Source organism: Anthonomus grandis, chromosome 10 (genome assembly GCF_022605725.1).
Source record: "Anthonomus grandis grandis chromosome 10, icAntGran1.3, whole genome shotgun sequence".
NCBI classification, from domain to species: Eukaryota; Metazoa; Arthropoda; class Insecta; order Coleoptera; family Curculionidae; genus Anthonomus; species Anthonomus grandis.
In genome coordinates, this window is record NC_065555.1 from 10,715,403 (window position 1) to 10,737,646 (window position 22,244).

The window sequence follows — 22,244 nt, forward strand, 5'->3', positions numbered from 1 at the left end:
ATACTCCCTCAGTTCCCTTCAATAATACTTTCCAAATCATTATCCCACCCAACAAATACCTCCTTTTAAGTGAAGATAGCCACATTGCATTTGACACAAACTGCAGAAAATTAACGCCACAAAACTTTATATGGAAAGAGCAAAAAAAGCATCCTTTCGAGCATCGAAAATGACTCTCCATGTGAAGTAAGCTTACTACTGTATGCCAGGAAAACAATAAATTGTCAAATTATCAAGACGAAACTCAATAGCGTAAAAATTCAGAAGTTAGAAAAATAAAAATGGATGTTGATGGCACCTAACGAAACTATTGCCAGTCAATAATTTAGAACTAACAATAAAATAATACCCTTAAACAGAACATATATGTATTAGAATTCCCACCTAATTTTAACATCCAAGTAGAAGACCACTTCCTTAGTAACTACCACCTGAGAGAACAAGCCAAATTTCAAGGACATTAAGAACAACTGAGCAAAACATCAATTATATTAATACCATAAAACAAAGTATAATAGAAAATTCAAAAGTTAATGCTAGATAACAAACTAAATATAAATTTTTATATAATAGTTTGAATAGATTTTATAATCTTTTATATAATAGTTTATATTCCATTTTTATCAGAATACAGCTTTAGTTTTTATTATGCAATAAACATTTTGAGATTACGATTTTATGTGGGTTGTAGACAAATATAAGTAAAGCCTATATCAGAAAAATATCTTAGAAATGCCTGAACTTTCGTGGAACGTCTTGCAAAATTTTATTGCAAGTAATACAGTTAGTCCCTATTCCAGTCTGACACTTACTGACGTCTTAAAAATAACGACGTAGCAGAGTAGCTAGATATCCTCTTTAAAATCATTCCGGGGTTAATAAAAATTAATTTTTTTTTGCTTTTTGATATCGTATTATCGAATATCACGACGATTGCATATTAAAATCATCTGAAACCATGATTCTTCATAACATAGTTAAATTTAACAGGAAAATAACTAAATATGTCGATGTCCTAATGCAATATTACTATTAAATACATATATATATATAATTATTACTAAAGATTTATATTGCTGATTACAGTTTTGCTTTTCGTTTTTCAATTTTATTATACCATGTACTTGCCGAGAGGAACAATTATTATTATTATTCCCTTACATCCATAACAATGACGAATCTCGTGCTCATTCTTGGCGCCCACAAAGCCGAATAAACATTAACAATATTACAATTGGACAACAGAAACTACAATATTCTAATATACTCTTTAGAACAAGCTCATATAAAATTTAATACCACATATATTGTTACTGTTTCCACGTAATACTTCAAACAATAAGGAAAATCTTTTATAAAACAAATCGCATTATGTGTTAACCAATTTCTCTGAGACTGTTTGATTTCATACTAGTTAGATAAAACATGTTTACCTTCCTGAAGAGACAAACAGACTTTTATATTCATCAGAAGCTTAAAGAGTTTTAAGTTATGAGTATATATCAGATAAATTTAAAGATATCTTTATTAAACAATAAAAAAAAAAACAGAACTTAATTGTGGAACACCAGATTATTGCATTTGCATTCCTCAAATTTTTGATCTCACTTAACATATTACAAGAAATTAAGGATTTAAGATATGGTTAAACATCTGATATGTCTGATTAGATATACCCAGTATTCTTTTAAAGTAATATTATATTTTTTTCAATGAAGAGCAAATTTTGTTATAAAATGTTGAAAATGCGTATTGAATTAAATCTTTTTTACCCATCTACCCAATACAAACTTTTTCTGAACCCGAAAGATTTAGTTTTGGTGAATATTATCATCCATATAATGATTTGAGGAAAAAAAATGTCAAATATATGCCAATGAAAGTGGAAGCTCTCGACTATATAGCAGCAATTTTACAAGAAAACCTTTAATAATGTCAAATGAGTAAAGTAAGATTTTTTCCAAAAGTTTAGGGTTGAAAAAAAGAGAAAACAATTTTTTTATATTGAAGGTACCTATTTTCACCTTTATAACTAAAGAGTAGGAATCATCTGTATACCAAATAGCGTTGTTCTTCTCTCAAAATAGATCTATAATCAGCACATTGAAAATTATCTTTCCTACGCTAATAAAAGCGCTCATATTATTTATTATTCTAACATAAGGGCACCCTTAGATTTAAATCCAATATACGAAAAAAATTATTTATTTCTTTCGGACGACTTCATGTGGTGATTGAATTTGAAAATTCGTCGCCGTTTGCCTCACTATGTAGGATTCAGTTTATTGCTTTTTGATTCCGCCGTTATCATCACTGCCGCACATGATAGATGTATAAGCACCTTAAAGCTAACTTTAGACTCTAAAGTCAAAATTGTCAAATTGTAAATGTCAATGTCACCCACCTAACTTCAAATGTCAAAACGTTAAAAGAAAATTATAAAACAATACACATATTATTTTGTGTTCTTCGCATATTATTATTATTGTGTTAATTAATGACACATAAAATTGTTAAATATTAGAAAGACTCTTTCAAAATACTAAAAAACAAAATACAGTATACCCAACGTAGTTCGTTTTCGCCACTAAAAAAATGAATGCAGAAACAGGGTCACACAAACCTGTACAAATTTACCATACCAGCTAAAAAGAAAATTTCTTGGTTTGAGGAGATTGTTTTTGAATAATATGAAACAACAAAGGACATAGATTGCAAGAAAAAAATCATCACCATGCTTAAAGCACTTCAAATGTTTTTGTTCCTTTTTAAATCTAAGTACAGGAGAAAACATACCCTATACTTTGTTATTAATTTACTCATTTTTGTAAGTATAATGGTAAGAAATGTAATGGGGAAGTGTGTTGATAACAATCAGTGTATGGGCAATGGACTGTGTAAAAATGAGACCTGTATCTGCTTTGAAGGCTGGCAGGGGCCACACTGCCAGTTTTGTGGGGGTAAAGTAAGGTAACCTTAATTTAAACTTACTCAGTAATCACTACTATAGTAGTATATCGCTTCTATATATATGTATATAAACATGTTAGGAATTAACATCTATTTATTAATTTACTTAAAAACTAAACATTAACTGACAAAAAAAATATAATTAAACATAGATACTGCACTAATATAAAGCAGTACGCCAAAGCAATATTGTGTGAATAAAATATACATAGGTAAAGAAAAATATTTAGTTTATTTACATTTACATTATATCCTTAGAACACATCATAAAAATATACATTTTCAAGATTGTTTAAAAAGTGCCTAAGATATAATAATATTGTCTTTTGCATGCTTTTTTATGAAAACCATGTAATATGAATCGGAATTAGAAAAAAGTATGGTTTACAAGAATACAAAGAGTTTTATTTGAAAACTATTATTAATGTAAGAAAGAATATGCAACTAAAATTTAAAGATATGAAAGAGAATTGAAGGAAACTGAACTACAGCAAATTGGGATATAAGTTCTATAGAACAATTTAGGGTTTGCTCTAATTTAGAATTCATTTCATCATTTAATTTATGATTATTTTTGATTAATAATATATCAGTATTTTATTTATTATGTTAATAAAAATTTGTCAATGATTGTTATGATGATGATTATTAATTGAAATATTAATTTATGATTAATAATACATCAGTATTTTATTTATTATGTTAATAAAAATTTGATTTAAATTTTTAGGCTTGGAGCTAATAGTGGAACAATATTTGATGGTCCTGGAAATTATTCTCTTACTTCAAAGTGCAGTTGGCTAATAGATGCTCCACACCAAACCATTACTTTACACTTTGAAGAATTTGCCACTGAGTGTGGTTGGGATCACCTCTATGTGTTTGATGGAGACTCTGTAAATTCCCCTTTGTTGGCTGTTTTCAGTGGATTAATGTATAAAAATGGATATAAGTAAGTTATTAATGCTTTTAATTTTTTATAATAATAAAATTTAATATTATTAAAGATATTAATATTTTTATTAATAACTTTAATAATATTAAATTTTAGCAATGAGTTGTTATTTCATATTATGGAAAAAAACTATGTCCTTTTTTTAGGGTTCGAAGAGTTCCAGAAATAACAGCAACTTCAGGTTCAGCCCTAGTTCATTTTTTTAGTGATGATGCTTACAATATGTCTGGTTTTAATATCACTTATAGACTAAATGCTTGTCCATCTATGGTAAGCACTTAGACTTAATATTTAGGTTTTAGCATTACAATTTTATCTAATCCTACAGGAGTGAAAATAGATCATTTCAACAAAACAATTTATTAGGTATTAGAAATGTCCCTCATTTTAATCTTTAGAAGAAAGACATTATTTTTTAAGTAATTTAATTTAAGCAAAATTTGATAAATGCATGACAAATAATTGTTTGGCTTAGAGATCATTTTAATAATTGTCAATATTTCATTTTGTCAGTAAGAAAAAAATAATATCACTGTAATTATAATTTTATAAATGCCATAAAATAATTTAAAATACATAGGCAAAACAAAAAACACAAAACCAGAAAAAACAGAAGAGAAACATGATTCTGTTGACACTTTTCTGTTTATTATTTATTTTTGTAATTTAAACATTGCATACAAAATTTAAGTATTAAAAATTGAATGCACTTTTAAAAAAGCAAAAGATTGAATAAAGATAGCTTGTTTTGTGTATCAGAATTTATTATAATGGAGCAATGAGCTTTAAAAGTCATAAAAAGTAAGACTTGTAACTGTTTCTCACCTAAAAACAATTAAACCAAATGGGACATCCTACAGCACGAGCTTGTAATAGCGCGGATAGTCAGAGAACATACTACCAACAATCACAGCAATACATAATTATAATGACAAGTTTTGCACTTGTTTAAATAATCAAATAACAAAAATTACATGAAATTTTTGTTATTTGATGTAGTCTAAAAATTGAATAAAAGCATTGAGTAGTCCAGAAGTGAAAACATTTGTTTGTAGCACTTTTTTAATATCATCCTCTATATACAGTTTTCACCTAAACAAAAACTATGTAAACCCCCTACAACTTTTATATTGCACATTTTTTTTGCAGGGTTAATAAATTACTAAGAAACACCTTGTTCATATAATAAGAACAAAAAACTAGTCCTAAGCAAAATAAACAAATTAAACATAAACTTAAACAGCCTAAATTAAAAAAAAATACATATACAGTCTATATACGACCAAAATGAACAATCTTAACATTCCATTCTGAATTTTTGCAGTGCTCTAACATTGCACTTTTCATGCAGGATTCAGCACCCTATATAAATTATTATTACATAAAATTTCACTCTGTATTTTAGCATCATCTAAACATACCACTATATGATTCAGCATCATTAAGATTTATTCAAATCAACCATCATAAAGACAGGTGCTGAATCTTATAGTGAAATGTCTAAATGCCACCTGGATATAGAACTCTGAGGATGGATTTAAACTATTATTTTATATATTCTTCATTATTATTATTTTATATTCATTCTTCGTTTTATGAAACTTTATAATATTGTAATACTTTACCCAATAGATGAAAAAAATAATTTCAACCACTTAATCCTAAACTCATATTAGGGGTGAAGCTTTCAGAGCAGTACTTCAGTAGTAGATAGATGCATTACTTGTGCATTCTGGAGTCAAAAATCAAGCAAGTCTGTTTCAAAACTTCAAACCTTCCTTGTCGTCGAGTTAGGGCTTAAAATATTTAAAGAAACATCTCATGTAGATTCCGTCCAGGTTTAGAACATTTAAACATGTGCCGAACTTGTCATTATAATTATGTATTGCTGTGATTGTTGGTGGTATGTTCTCCGACGATCCGCGCTATTACGGAATAAGCTTGTGCTGTAGGATATTTAAAAAAAAGAGTATTATTTTATTATTATTATTTATTGAATTACTGAGCCTCCACCCAATTTACCTAAAAACACAATTTTCAGACTGCTTCTTAAAAAAAAAATTACAATAGCACTATAAAATTATAGGACAAAATAACAAGCTGAAACACTAAGGTAAAAAAAAATTAATTACAATTTCAGGCAAACTTACATAGTTACCTAATCCTAATATAATAAATTGTTATTAACAGGTACTCATTGCAATTCCGATTTTCATTTGCTAAGAGACACATTAAATATCTCAAGTTTTGATTGATTTATATCAACTTTTTCTATGTAGGTCAAATAATAAGGAGACAAAACAAAAGTGCAGTTTTCTAATTGTGATCTTACTAAACTATTGTCTAATAGTTTTAAGGTACAGATGTTAGTAAAGTCTCTGGTATGTCTTTTTAAAAAGCCAAGCATTGATACAGCAATTCACAATATGGTAATTAAAACATATCTTTGAATCAAAATAGACTCCAAGGTCTCTGACCATATTGGTGTTCTTTACGATGTATTGATTAATCTTGTAAGAGTTTAACACTGGGATTTTTCTTGAAAACTGAATATACTGACATTTTTGAAAGTTAAGAAACGTATAAGTTGCATTACATCATTGATTAAATTTGTTGATTTTCTATTGCCTTAGGGCTATCTGTGGTAATAAAGATACGGTCATCAGTGTATAACAGACATTGGGATTGATGAAAACATTGTCTTATGTCATTGATAAAAATATTGAAAAGTAGTGGAGGTATGTGCCCATCTTGTGGAACTCATGTATACAAAAGTACTCAAGAGCCAAATCTAATAAATTATTATAAAATGTGGATTTTCAGGCAACAACGAAATGAAGACGTATTTAAATAGAGATTTTTAAAATTTGTCTATAATTTCGTATTTTTATTTGTTAGTTTGCCTGCCCTATAGATATTTATATATCTAATTGCAGGGACATTCATACTTTCTAGTGTCCAGACGTCCTCTTATTAAGCTTAAGATTCCTTACCCAAATCAAAGGCTCTAAAATTAGAATCATCCACCATTATGCTGAAACAACAAAAGTGTTTTTCTTTATTGGTCTTTGATATTTAAGCATTTACTGTACACTTGCTAATTTACTTTTACTTTTTTAAAGAAGAGAAAGATCAATTTATTATTTTAATTAAAACCAGATTTTGCTCAATAGCATAAACATGCTTCCTTTTAGGTTTCTTCATTAAATTGTTCTGGTAATGGGGAATGCATTGACGGTATCTGTACATGTGATGGAGGGTGGGATGGGATAGCTTGCCACTTAAGAAAATGTCCTGACGACTGTGGCGCTCACGAAAATAGAGGTGTTTGTGAACCTGAGAGAGGGCAAGTTTGATTAATTTTTGACTGTTCTTTCATTCATTTAAAGTTTTTTGTACCCTCGTCTTGACCATTATTAAATAGAACGATTATAATATTTCAATTGGTGTTTCAGATGTCACTGTTTTGGAGAGTATAAGGGTGATGACTGTAGTCAGGTAAACAAGGTCATAATTTATAAATATTACAGCAATAGCTGCATTTTTTCTTTAGCTTTCAAGTAGGGGCTATTGGGAGACAATTAACATTCAGAGCTATGTTCCTCCAGGCTCTGCCTCTCATTCGGCAGTTGTATGGAAAGACTCTATGTTTGTTATAGCTGGGGAACGATATGATGCTTATTATAGAGAACGAAACATTCCTTTAATGTACATATATGATTTTAACGGTAAGCTGACAAGTTTGGCCATAAAAACTATTATTTTAACCCTCAATATTCCTATATGAATATATTTATTCAGTCTAATGCCATACATATTTTTATTTTACAGGCAATGTGTGGGAAACTCCCCAAATTTACAAAAGCCCTATGATGAGATACGGACATTCCACCGTTATTTACGGAGATAAAATTTTTTTATATGGAGGTGTGGTTGGAAATAGGTTAGTGTTTGAAAGTTCTCAAATATTCATTTTTGCCATACTAATTAAATTTCAGAGGAACAACTTCGGAGCTATGGGCCTTCGATATAAGCGCGCAAATATGGGAAAATATAACGGTGAAAGCGGATGCTTGTAACGTAAGCTTTTTAATGTGCGGTCCCCTAAAATCGGCGGGACACACCGCCACAATAGTAAACAACAACACCAACAAAAAAAATGATAAAATGGTTGTGATATTCGGACATTCCCCTCAGTATGGATATTTAAATACTGTGCAAGAATATTATTTTGGGACAAGGGAGTGGTATATTGTTAATACCACTGGTACAAACTTAATTAATTAATCTCACTCTTTAAAAATCATGAATATACTTTTAGGTTATCCTGTAAAAGGAGGTTACGGGCATACAGCAACATGGGATCCACTGACTCAGAAAATATATGTTTTTGGTGGGGTTATTTCTGAAAGTGAATCTTCACAACATCTCAGTAGAAACTTGTATTCCTATGAACCTAATGAAAGAATTTGGATATTGTTGGCTGATGCACCTTCTTCAAGGTATACTTTTATGATTTTTTGGATCTAGTAATAAGCTTTATATATCTGGTGTACATTAAAAGGTTTTTTCTTACAATTAGATAACGCGTAGCGGTGCAATTATACATGTAGAATCGGAAGTTGTAGGTTTTATACTGGAGTACTAGAAAGTATTTAAGATTGTTGATAGTTATTTCGCTGAGTTGAAATTTAAAATTTGAATTTAGTTGTGAACTTATGATGACAACAAAAAACTGATGGAGAAAATAATAAATTAAATAAAAATGCTGTTGTGAGACCTTACCTTTTGCTATCAGTGGCTGAGACCAGAATCTATGTGTACTTTTTAAGGGCTCAAAACAAGTATTTTAACCCAAAAAATTATGTGAATAAACTAAATATTTCCTTAACAAGGTGATCCATTCAAAATATTAAATTCTTTTTAATAAAAATACCGAGTGAAAAAAGGACATAATAACTACATAATAACTAAATGAAAACTTAACAAAGGTAATCTAGTTTTTTTCAAATAACATATGTTTTTTTAATAATGACATGTTTTTTGGATTTTAAAAATATAAAATGTTTCATATTTATAAAGCATCTTGCATGAGACAGTCTAGCTTACGTCAATAGTTAAGTCCAAATCCATATTATATATCATTATTTAAATAAACTAATTATAAAATATACAGACGGTAAAAAAAATATAAAAAAAAGATCAAATAAAAAAAACAAATTAAAACTCAGCGTATGTAATGAACTTTTCCTAACATAATACTTATAATGAATGAATGAACCTGCCCTTTGTAGTAGGGTAGACCGGGGATAAAAGTGCCACGGGGAGAAAGTGCCACTTGCCGCCATTTCTTTAAATTAACCGAAATGCGCTCGGCACTAACATTCTAAGATCAGTCCTATACCGCCGCCAGACGAGCCCATGCATTCAGTGTTCTAGTAGCCGTGTAAGCGAAAGGGCGCATCATTTTGTGTTTTGTGCTCTACTACGTAAAAATTTGCCATAGTATATTTTTTGTTCGAAAGAAGCTATTTTTCATCCAATTTAAACCAGGTAAGTTTGCTCTGATACCTTATTAATTCTATTCATACAGCGCTGTCAAATCTTCAAATTTCAGATAGTTTTTTTTTGTTATAATCAATAGTTTTGGAAAAAACAAGTTGGGGTCTAAAGTGCCACACACGTTCTATGTGGCACTTTTTACCCCACTATACAGAATGATTAATTAAATTTTTTTTTTCAGAATGCGAACTTATGCCAGGAAAACTGGGAGAGGGCAAACTTCTTTAGAAGAAATGCATCGCGCAGCTGATCTTGTTACACAAAATGGACAGTTCATAGGGTCGGTAGCCAAAGATCTTGCGATATGTAGAGTCTCTTTGAATAGATTTATTCAGCGACGCAACATCGATCCAGACACAACCTTTGGATATAGATCAGCACGTAGGGTTTTTAATGATGAGGAAGAGACAGCACTTAGTAAATATTTAACACAGTCTGCACAAATATACTTCAGTTTAACTCCAAAAGAAGTGCGTCGACTAGAATACGAGTGTGCAGTCCAATTTAATAAAGATATGCCAGACTCATGGCGACAAAACAAACAAGCGGGAGCTGACTGGTTTGCAGCGTTTCTAAAAAGAAACCCACAACTTTCTATTCGAACACCTGAGGCCTTCCCAAACTAGTTTGGGAAGGGCAACATCTTTTAACAAGAAAAATGTAACCGATTTTTTCGACAAATTAAATAATGTTTTGGAGCGCTACCCATTCACTGCTTCCTCCATATGGAATACAGATGAAACTGGATTTTCAACAGTCTTGACACCTCCAAAGGTTGTAGGAGTGAAGGGGTCAAGGCAAGTCGGTGGTCTTACTTCAGGCGAAAGGGGTACAAATGTAACACTTACAACAGCAGTTTCTGCAAGCGGGCTTTGTATACCACCTATATTTTTATTTCCCCGAAAGAATTACAAAGATTATTTTATTCGGGGTGGACCACCCGACTGTATTCGTACAGTAAATTCATCCGGATGGATGACAGAAGATAGCTTCCTTTTGTTCATGAGGCATTTCATTAAACATGTGAAACCGACAAAGCAATCACCAGTCCTTCTGTTGTTAGATAATCATATTTCGCATTTAGCTGTATCAGTGTTAAATTTGGCGAAATATAATGGCATTGTTTTATTATCGTTTCCGCCCCACTGCTCGCATCGGCTGCAGCCATTAGATGTGGGTGTATACGGCCCGTTCAAGAAATACCTATCTTCTGCCCAAGATGCCTGGATGAGAAGTAATGCCGGAAAGAATATTACAATTTATGATATTCCATCGATTGTTAATTCAGCTTACCCCCTAGCGATGTGTCCTAACAATATTATAAATTCTTTTAAAAAGAGTGGCATTTTTCCTTATAATCGGGACGTATTCTCAGACATTGATTTTGCTCCAGCACATGTCACAGATCGACCAGTTCCCCCTAACGGAAATGACAATCAGGCCAACCAACTTCTTGAGAATGAACCACAAGTCGTCAATGAAAATCTTCAAGGACTCATTTTTGATGAATCTTCTCAACAACCCAATGAAAATAGTCAATATCCTGCCCTTAATGAAAATGACCAACCGCAAAATAAAGAATCGAAAAAAATATAAACAATGCCGAAAATCCAATTGCTGGACCATCTAACATTGATAATCTGCCAGGAAAGAAAACATTTTCTCCACACATAGTAAAACCCCTTCCCAAATCAGGACCTCGAAGAGGATCGACAAAGGGCAGAGAACGTAGATATACCGCTGTGCTCACAGACACTCCCGAGAAGGACGCCCTAGAGCAGGAACAGGCAACAATAAGTCAGAAAAAGATGAAACAAGTTAAACAAAAGGCAACGCAAGTTAAAAGAAGGGTTTACTCAAGCAAGAAGAATCAAGACTCGAATTCCTCAACTCGATTCGGAGGATGACTGCGTTTGCCTAATATGTTGCGATTCATGTTCACAGAGCTTACCTTCAGAGGAATGGGTGCAATGTAGAACCTGCAAAGAGTGGGCTCACGACAAATGTATTACGGGTGATTCAAAATGGTTTATCTGTCTTAACTGTGACAGTGATATGGACTAAGTTTTTCGTTCTTTAACAGTTCCTTGTTCAGTTGTTTACCTTTTAAAAACACTTCTTACTTTTACTTAAACGTATTAAAAGCAGCCTTACTTACGTAGTTTCTATTCTATTCTATCACGGCACAATTTACCCCATGGGCGTCACTTTCTACCCCATGCATGGGGTAAAAAGTGCAATTTACCAGAATCCATAAAAACTGATAATACCAGTGTTTTTCTTCACGTTAGATTTTTGTGGCAAGCCAGTTTATTAACTTAAGGTTACATTGAAAGAACTCGTCCATTATCTCAAAGAGACCTACGTAACTAGAGAAAAAAGTTAAAAAAATATTTAAATTATATTTGTCAGTACTTAGCAGGTCATCTAGCTATAAGGTCTGATGATGCTTTAGTAGCGAAACATGTCACCTGATTAATTAAAAAGACATTTTGAGACTGAGACTTAGAGTTTTCATTTTTTCTTAAGGTTACAGTTACCATAGGAATCAAAAATGAAAAAAAAGTGACCTCTCAAAGTTTTTTAAAACCAATTTTTACTAGAAATGACACTTTTATCCCCGGTCTACCCTAATGTTCTTTCTCTAAGTGTTCTCAGATCATCTGCGGCAATTAAATAAAAGTATTATATGTTAGAGCTTGAATGGTGGAGAGGTATTGTCAAATCTAATATTTAATATAATTTATAAGTTTCGAACAATAATCCGCTTTTTGAAGATAAATGGAGCCTGTTTAATATGTAAGATCTTATTTATAAATAAACTGAAATTCATCATCGATATTCCATGTTAACCCATATCAATTATAAAAGATTATGGGAAATTATTGTTTCATTTTATTTTATTTCCTCCAAAATGTGACTTATTTCTTTATATACTTGATTGGCAGTACATATTAATTATAGCACATGTTAAAGCATTTATGTCGTGACATTTCCCAAGAGGAACTTTTTATATTAGAATTTTAATTTCATTCTTTAACCAGATAATAAGCTTTCAATATTATGGGTGTAATAATTCAATATCGAAGGATTATTACAGCAAATATTTAATAACATGAGAATTTCTAGATTCCCACATGTAAATGCGTCTTCGATATGCGAAATTAGTGTACAAAGCTTAACCACAAATTCCTTGGCCAAAAATAGAACGACTTAGGCGAAGTTGTCTATACCAAAGTTGCTTGGTTTGGCCGCCAAAGTTTAAAAATTAAATTGATTTTTTTAAGCAGGGTCTTTTTCGATTTTTATTGGTGGAGGATAACTTTAAAAAAGATGGATTGTCCATAAATAAATGCTCGTAATTATGGTTATATTCTCTGTATAAATGGCTTAAAATGCTGCTCAAATATTAGCTGACTTAATTTTGAAGCTTTTTTCATAAACATTTTTGTTCGACTTACGGTTTAACCCCAAAAAAATAAATTAAAATATGTTTTTCATATACCTTCTTTCTGATTATGCTGTTTTTTCGAAATAAGAGTTTATGCCTATGCGCATTAATTCGTTTTCACCAAATTTAAAAACGAAAATGTTAAAAGCTCCAAAAATAAAATTTACTCTAATATTTTCATATCAAATGCTTAAAATGTTGTCCGGCTTCTTGGATGCACACATTAATTCTTTACAAAAATTAAATTGCACTTTGGGCACTACATCTGGTTTGTTTCTAAAATAGGGTGCATCATTCAAAATTTGAACTTTGGGCTGAAATGTGGCTTATGCGTGACGAAGCTCCACCTCGTGATTACAATTAACGTTAAAAGATTTTTGAACGTAGCCCAATAAGAGGATCGGAAGAGGCATTGATGCACCCACAAAGTGACTGGCAAGATCACACGATCTAAACTTTTTTTTCTGGGACGCTCTTAAGTCGAGAGTTTATGCTTCTCACATGACTACTGAAGCCGCAAAGTTATTGTTACAAAAAATGTTGAATGCCGCAAACTATATGCTACTTTATTATTTATAATTTTTTTTATTATATTATGTGGGTCGGTATTTTATTTTTTTGATATTTTCTGTTTTTAATAAACGCAAATAATAAAGAGTATCTAATTTTTTTTTTTGATTTTGCAATAAACTGTATTTTTAATTAAAAAAATCATAGGAGACAAATAAAAAATAATGTTTGAGGCATTAATCTAAGATGGCGCCTCAAAATACGTCAATTTATGTAGTTATCTGCCACCCCAAATTTGGCAAAAATCGATGTATTTAGACGCTACTTAAAAAAATTATTTTAATTTTTAAACTTTGGCACTCTCTAGCGTCCAAACGAAGTAACTTTAGTATAAACAACTTGACCAGACACCCTGTATATCCCTGATGAAGCCAAAACAGCTTCATCTCTTCACTATAACTGAAAATTATAAAAACAAATATTCTCCACAGTAAGCTATTTTGCTTTTTTTTATCTGTTAATTTTTATAAGAATGATATTAAATTTTTTAAATTTCTGACGAGATTGTTATTTAAGGTTTTTACACTCGGCTACCTTTATATCCGGAGGTCTTATGTTAGTTTTTGGTGGCAACACACATAATGACACTGCTCATAGCTTCGGAGCGAAATGCTACAGCTCAGAGCTCCTAACGTACGACGTCATCTGTGATAGTTGGAATGTAATGACAGTCAGGGAAGACTTACACGCTGACCTAGCAAGATTCGGTCATTCGGCCGTAACGTTTGAAGGCTCTCTATATATTTATGGCGGATTTGATGGACAGATGCTAAACGATATGTTAAAGGTAAATACATGTCATGTTTGTCAAATTTTCAAGTAAGTTATCTTATTTTATTTTAAGTTTACACCTGGAGATTGCCAATATTTCAATAGCTCTAATAGTTGTTTGTCTGCTCGCCCTGGAGTGAAATGCGTGTGGGACGATAAAATGCGGTGTTTACCTGTAATGCGCGTGCCCAAAGAAGTCCTCAGGGAGGACAGTCTATTAGTAAAGTGTCCAGGAAAAAGGAGCACTATTCAACAGATGATAGTTGCTAATACAGAAAAATGTAAAAAAATGGAGGTAAATAGTTCTAATATTCTTCTATTACTAGTAATTTAAATTACAGAAAGATCACAAAAAAACTAGGGTTTTCTAGGGTTATTCTTTCTAAATTTTGGGTTTAGGTTCGTCATTACCAAAAAAACACCTGTTTTAATTTTTGACCTTTGACGTACATGAGACTAGTCGAATTTTAATGTTATTGATTAAAAATGTGGCCAGTCGTTAATTAGGTTATTTGTTTGATATAAATAATTATTTTTGATTTTTTACTTTTACTTAATTTTTCGGGTTTCTATCATATACGTTTTATTGGGTAAGTTCGCGGCCTAAATTACGCCAAATAATATTATGTAATACTCTCTAGATATGATAAAAGTAATTTTCTTTTCATTGTTTCGCGGTGAATGAAAAGTGAGTGTATTGAGAAAAGATACACAATTAGAGATTTATTAGTTTATATGTTGTTATATTATTATTGATTAGAATGAGTTACAAAATATCAAATCAATAAAAACAAATTTAAGGTATATAACTTAAAATGCACATTTCAAATAATTTTATTTATCATTAAAATAAAGACATAATTAACAATTGGTTCTATTCATCAAAGGGTATTGGAGTTTTAGTATATGGTAAGTAGTTGCTTTGGTTAGAGAATCAGAGTACAAAACATGACATTGGCCGAGCAAAGAAAGAACTAGTGAATTGCATAAATAATATTTAATACTAGATAGTAAATAATTTTTAGTTCATATAGTTGCCTTATGCGCATATATATAATTTTAAGCTTATTTAATATGAGTTTGAATTGTAATACCACTGTCACAATAAACGCCCAGATTTTGTATCTCATTGACTACTGGTAGCTAAATGATTTCGAATCTGTGTATTAAAATCATAAGAAAACGTAAAAAGCATTTTTGCGACAACTCAGTATTATTATATAAGATTTAGAGGCATTTAGTTTTAACTTGTGATTCTGTGAAAAATTGTCATTACTTTTTAAATCCCGATTAAACTGAAATTGAGCTATAGGAAGGTTTTGGCGTGAAAACAAACGAACGTTGAGTGTTTTATACAAAACAACATGTCAACAATATATAGAAACCGAGCAATGGACTCAAAATGGAACCGTGCGGAACACACATTCCTTAAGACCTGCAAAAACCTCTCTATTACTAGAAAATCTAAAATAATCAAGTTTTATTAATAACAGTGACAGAACATCGACGGCTCTACTAAAATCTAACAACCCAAGACATGTTAGTCGTGTTTCTTTTTCTGATTTCATTGATTCTGTACCAAACTAGAAGTGATACTAAAGTTCTTTCTAAAAGCTGCCTGGCATTCAGAAATTAACGAATCTGATTTAATAAATGCCCGAAGATTTTGGACACTAACGGCATTATACTTATAGGCCTAAGCTCCTTTGAATCACTGATTTTTGCTAAAGGTTTTAAATTTGCCTTTTTCCAGATTGTAGAATTAACATTTTATATAATCCAGCTGTTAATAATATTAAGTAATGACTTTAAACAAAAAGGCATACAAAGATGTTAATATTTTAAAGAAAAAGCGTTTCCACCAATTGCATTAGAGTAAATGGTTTCTACGACTTTAAGTAAAGTTGACATTAGAGTAAATTTTAATTCAGATTTGATCTTATCAGTTTAATGTGATTTATATAATTATATTAACTGTATTACTCACATTTGTAAAGTACTTATTAAAAGCCGTTGAATTAGGAAATGTATCAGGAAAATAAAAATCCTTGTTATGGCCGAAATTTAAGTTACTTGCATCATTTTAGAATTATTTGCTGTGTTTTTAAGACTTTAATAATTTCTTATTTTTCTGTAATATTGCAAGCGTGCTTCAGTTTTTTGTTTTAAATATTTACGGTGGACCTGTTAATCCCTAGTTTTTGGAAATATTTGAAATAATTAAATCTATATTGATTTTCTTTGTATTGTATAAAATCTGTGTTAAAACTTTATATGTTCAATGTTGAATTTTAGAGTTTTACGGGTGTTTCAGGTTTAAGTTTTTCCTAATATTAGTCGATAACATTATGTATTATAATGTAGAAATTTTCTTGTGATTTGTTTGATCAACTACAAAATTTCAACTCAACATATTACACTTAAATCAAAACAAGAAACCAAAAGTTTTTTCTCAAGACTTGTTAAAGCTTACTAAAGATATAACTTAATCAATTTTTTTTTACATAAAAGACGTTTTTTTAATATTGACCTACAATAAGAACAATTTTTGGACACAACTTATTATATCCACTCTCCATTTATTCGCGATTTCAGGACTGTCTAAGCTGTGTATACACGACCTCCGAGTGTGTATGGTGCAACGGAGTATGTATTCGACAAAAAAATTGTAAGAATGTTAACGGCGGAGAACAAATCACAAATGAAACGGGTCTCGTGACTTACGGACGGAGTGATTTATGTCCGGCCGATCATAAACCCATTTGCAGGCAGTTGCATACCTGTACCGCATGTACATATCAGCCGTTTTGCAGGTCAGATTCATTATATTTTATATTCCTTAATAATGTCCTAAATGAATCGGTAGATGAGAGAACTAAATGATCCGTAATTTAAATAGAATTATTTAAAAACATTTTGTAGATGGCGCTTTGAGCATGCCAAATGTGTACCTTTCCCGTACACTAATGCAACAGTAGAGGCTGATGTGCCGGCCCAATGCCAAAAAGTATGCTCAGAATTTACTTCATGTTTGAATTGTACCCAAGAAGAGTGTATTTGGTGTCAAAATGAAGGCAGATGCGTAGATAAGGTAAGTAGGTAACTGTTAAATAATTACTAACATACTAAGTCGTCCAAATTTTTATGGGCAATAAGCAATGCTGCAACAATGTTAATTGTTGCAGCAAGTTATTAAGTTATGGAATATTATATAGAGTGTTAATTAAGCCGATAATACAGGGTGTGAATCCTCGGGTGAGTTTAAGGAGAAAAGGTTATATCAACTACATGTCCTAAATCTCTTAGTTTTTGAGCTACAGGGTGTTAAAATTTTAAAGAAAAAGTGAGTTGATACTTTAGACTATGAAGGAAAAAATAAAACTTTTATGTCTCCAAATTTAAGCATATTTTTGGATGGTTATAGGCCACTAGTTATAACTTACTGTAGTTCCTCTGGAAAACACGATTTCTTTTAGATAAATCGGATCGTATTTTTTGGAATGTCCCAAAAACCCTTAAATTTGACTTACAATATTTTGACGTTGAAAACTTATCTAAAACTTGTTTTTTTTTAAATTTTAGAATGCATATACTTCTAGCTTTCCTTATGGCCAGTGTAGAGAATGGACCACAGTAGGCTCAAAATGCCGAACAAAAGAGGGGTCAGACGAAAATACATCTCAGTGTAGGTGAGTAAGCGCACATCTTATCAACATTTAAACTGATAAGTTATTAAGACAAAATTAAACTAAATATATCAATTTTTTTTAAGTGCGGGACAATATCTTTTTTATCTAGCTTTCAAAATAGCGCCTTTTTAACGAGCGTAATAAATCTGCAATGCACCGGGTGTATTTTAATGTAACCTACCACTTTTCAAGATAATCAGTGTTTAAGTTAACTTAATGTTGTAAAGGCAAAGTGGTACTTTTAATATTTTTTTCTTCAATTTAAATGTAAATTAATCTCAGGAAGAAAGACCCATGTGCAGCTGATCAAACTGAATTAAACTAAAAATTCACCTAGAAAAAAAATGATAGTCTTTTTAATTCCAAGATGAGTCTCCTATTAAATTAGATAAAATAATCGTCGTCTTGAACCACCCTCTATTCTGCACACTCTCATCCATTATTATAATTATTATTGCAACCTAAGATAGTAGCTTAATCTCATGCATCTCCACATGTAACAATTCCAGTTTTTCTTACGTCCCACAATTTCCAATATAAAGCTAAAGTTGTTGATAATTCAAGTGTTGATAGAAGAAAAGTATAAGATATCTAATGGCGACCAAACAGAATTGGTAAATTACTTTATAAAAGGAGTATAACTGCTATCTACTTACTAAAAATGTAGTTTAAGTATCAATTAGTACAAACTACTTTGAAAACTGGAAAAAATATATTATAATAATAATATAAATATAAAAGGAAACTTAAGGCAAGCTACGCTTTAGAAATACCAACTGTTCAAAAAGGACATTCGCTTGACTTCATCTGACGAAGGCAGGTCCTTGTCATATCTTTATTTTTCAGCATTTATATATTTCAATTAATGCAGCTCTAATTTGATTTTGATTAAATCTCTTTTTATCAAATTTGTGAAATTTTCTCGAGTTTACAAGTTAGTTCTTTTTTCTTAGATTTAATTACATCTGCACATATTTTAGAAAAGTGGTTATGCTAAAAGTTGTTAAATTACTTTAAGAATTCTTAATTTTTTTTATCTGGTGCTTGCCTCTAATAATATAGCCAGTAATAATCAAAACTTAACCATACATTATGATGTTTGTATCTTTTTTGTACCATAGTTTGTATTTTTTTAGCTTTTACAAGACTTGTCCAAAATGCAGGGACGACCCAGCCTGTGGTTGGTGCGACGATGGTTCTAGAACAGGGTTAGGTACTTGTATGCCAGGAGGATACGGAGGTAACGTTCTGTTTTTTTATGATTATTTCTTTTCTCATACATAGAGAGAAATATACTTTATACTCTCATACAATAAATAAATATTTTCTATATAAACAATACAATGTAGAAAATATTTATTAACACCCATTAATTTATCGTTAAAGATTTAAGTTCAAATTTCTTCTAAATTGTATGTGAATAAGTCTATTTTCTTCTTTTCAATAATCGAGCGTATGAGATAGTAGTTTCTAAATTGATATTTACTGAAATAGCAACATATAATAGAAAACTAATACAATATATGTTTCTACTTTAGGTCCAACTTTAGATATTCACTCCCTATCGCATGACGTATGTTCAGTGGAAAGATGGCATTTTACAACCTGTCCTTCTTGTCAATGTAATGGCCACGCTCTCTGCAAAGGAAATTCCAGTATGTGCCAGACTTGCCAGGTTAGTACCATAACAGATCTATTAACTTAAAAGGTTACCTTACACTCTTACTATCTTAAGGGAACTTTCATTAACTTCGGCAATCGACAATTCTCTGTACGTTTTTATTGATCGCTTTGTCGTACTTATTATATACTACTTGTTATAAGTTAAATCATCAAACGAGTGAATATAAACAGCATAAAACTCTTATTGTGAAAAGCTCTAAGCCAACTTTTTAAATATATAGGAATAATCTATTCTGATCTTTTCTCCTTGAATAATAATGTATATTTATTTAGCAAATATGTGCTACATACAGGGTGTTACAAAATTCGGTGCAAATATTTTAAGAGCGTATTGTTGTAGTCAAAATAAGACTTTTTTTTCCTCTAAACGTGTGTCTCAAAATGCTCTCTCTCAGAGCTACAGCTCGCGCAAATTGCTTGAAGATAATCGATTATTTGGAACACTGAGTACAGTTATACGTAAAATTCGTAAAAAAAATTGGCAAGTCGGTCTTTTTTGGGTTTTTTTTAGTGTAAACCCAGACTCAGGAGGGCTTACCCCTATGATGGCCTATATGTTAGGTTTCCAATAAGAATTTTGACAATCTAGAACATCATCTAGTTAGCAATTAAAAAATCTAAAATTATCTAAATCTAAAGTTTCTTGCATTTTTTCGATATAATTAATTTGATTTGACAAAAATTAAAGCAGTCACAGGACACTTCGTTTTTTCTAATTTGAGACTAAGACTCAATAAATAAATTAATGAATTAAAGTGCAAATCCTGTAAATGATTAAAAACTTAGTTTTGAAGCTGATTTCAACTGATTAATCTATCTACTGTTTCCTCGGCGTGCAGCAGTAAAAAGACTGAAACAATATTTCAGTAAATTAACTAAAATTTTAGTGGGCCAAACAAATTTTTCATCCAATTTACTGCCAGTATATAGAAATATTTTACCCTTACAAGATCTTAAATATGTTTCACTTTGGTTGTAATATCTAGTACGAGTCCAAACTTCAAATCAAAAAATTATTAAATTATTTCTATGATGGAAAAATGTATTGATCTATCAAAATTTTTGGAGCTCTTCGATAGGGAATTAATTAATAAAGGGGATTAATTATTATAGGTGTGCTTCAGATGTGAAGATGTAATAAAAAGTTTTTTTTTTAAATCTTTAAGAAAATGTCTTATAATTTCGAAGAAGAGCCTAAGAAAACTAATGATTTCCATCTCTGTCTCACTCTAGTATTCAATAGAATAATAATTAAAACAACTATAAAAAAATACCTCAGAACTTATGCAAAAGTTTTTCAATTTCAAAGACAACTGTTTCAGTATAGTATTTTAAATATAAATCTTTATAACTGATGACAAACACGATTGGTTGGTATATTACAATGGCTATGCCTGTTTCTGTATCCAAAAACCTGATATTTGTATCTAATACCGCTTTTGAAATTTTTCATTGGAAATATAAAAAAAGAAAGCTGCATGTCACATTTCTTGGCATCTGTGCACATTCTCTAGGCAGATGTCTCTAGACATAAAAAAAAACATTTATTATTTACATACATAGTCAAAATAATCTAAAGCAAAATATAATATCCGAATATTTGGTTATTTGAATACACTTACCTTTCTGTTGTAAAAATACACTTATTTTATAAATATGATGGAAGCCTAGAATCTTTTTTATAGATTAGAACTACTACTATTTTATGTTTTGCGGAATGAAATAAATTAAATACGAAAACACCCATGTAATTTAAAGATCACAAAATTTTATTCCAGAATTTAACAACTGGACCTCACTGTGAGCATTGTAAGGTGGGTTACTGGGGCAGCGCGGTCAATGGCGGGAAATGTCAAAAGTGTGAATGCAGAGGTCACGCGGACGATTGCCATAGAGAGACTGGCAAATGCCATTGCAGAACGAAAGGGCTTATAGGAGACCAGTGCGAGAAATGTGATGCGGCTAATCATTATAGACCCGATATATGGAATAATGGGTCATGCTATTGTAAGTTCGTATTTTATTATACCTATTTATTTATTCTTTCTAATTTATTTTGAAATGCTTGTGAAATTCTGTTCTTTGTTCTATATAACTGATTATTAAAGGAAAACAAGCCGCCGAGCAAAACATAAAGGCCCACAATGCTGTTTGTCATGACCGCTACAATGTATATTTTTTTCATCTAAAATTAAATTAAATTAAATTGAATTTTAAGTCACGATAATTTTGACAAGGTATAAAATAAATGCCAGATTTACTTTATCTACTGCATTAAAAAGGTGAACTTCTAATCGCTGAAGGGTGCAAAAAGTGAGTAATTTACATATGGTAGTAGACAACAAATGGTAAACAATCTGGATCATATAGGAGTCTATAATTGGGGATAAAGTCATATTTTTATATACCTCTATTTTTATACTGGATTTGAAAAAATGTCTGATTAGAGACGAAAGTATAAGGAAAGACTTGAAATACCTGAAAGATCATTATCATTCAGCCAATAATTCCCTATAAGTTCCAGACTTTTGAAATCCTTTTATAATATAATTATAATATATATATATCCTTACATCCTTTTATATCCTATTAT

The 22,244-nt window shown here is 30.8% G+C and overlaps 1 protein-coding gene across 1 annotated transcript in view; it reads left to right on the plus strand.

Annotated features, from left to right (window-relative positions):
* The first annotated feature begins 2,414 nt into the window (after positions 1-2,414).
* LOC126741736 (attractin) overlaps positions 2,415-22,244 on the plus strand; it is a 29,404-nt gene continuing 9,574 nt past the window's right edge. The window contains exons 1-17 of the mRNA XM_050448281.1: positions 2,415-2,970; positions 3,701-3,922; positions 4,072-4,195; positions 7,120-7,271; positions 7,381-7,423; positions 7,479-7,653; positions 7,757-7,868; positions 7,924-8,192; positions 8,247-8,427; positions 14,025-14,295; positions 14,353-14,574; positions 16,875-17,092; positions 17,202-17,370; positions 17,862-17,968; positions 19,105-19,208; positions 19,507-19,643; positions 21,430-21,658. Coding sequence (XP_050304238.1) covers positions 2,735-2,970; positions 3,701-3,922; positions 4,072-4,195; positions 7,120-7,271; positions 7,381-7,423; positions 7,479-7,653; positions 7,757-7,868; positions 7,924-8,192; positions 8,247-8,427; positions 14,025-14,295; positions 14,353-14,574; positions 16,875-17,092; positions 17,202-17,370; positions 17,862-17,968; positions 19,105-19,208; positions 19,507-19,643; positions 21,430-21,658 — 2,971 coding nt within the window. The 5' untranslated portion in view covers positions 2,415-2,734. The remainder of the gene's footprint in view (positions 2,971-3,700; positions 3,923-4,071; positions 4,196-7,119; positions 7,272-7,380; positions 7,424-7,478; positions 7,654-7,756; positions 7,869-7,923; positions 8,193-8,246; positions 8,428-14,024; positions 14,296-14,352; positions 14,575-16,874; positions 17,093-17,201; positions 17,371-17,861; positions 17,969-19,104; positions 19,209-19,506; positions 19,644-21,429; positions 21,659-22,244) is intronic.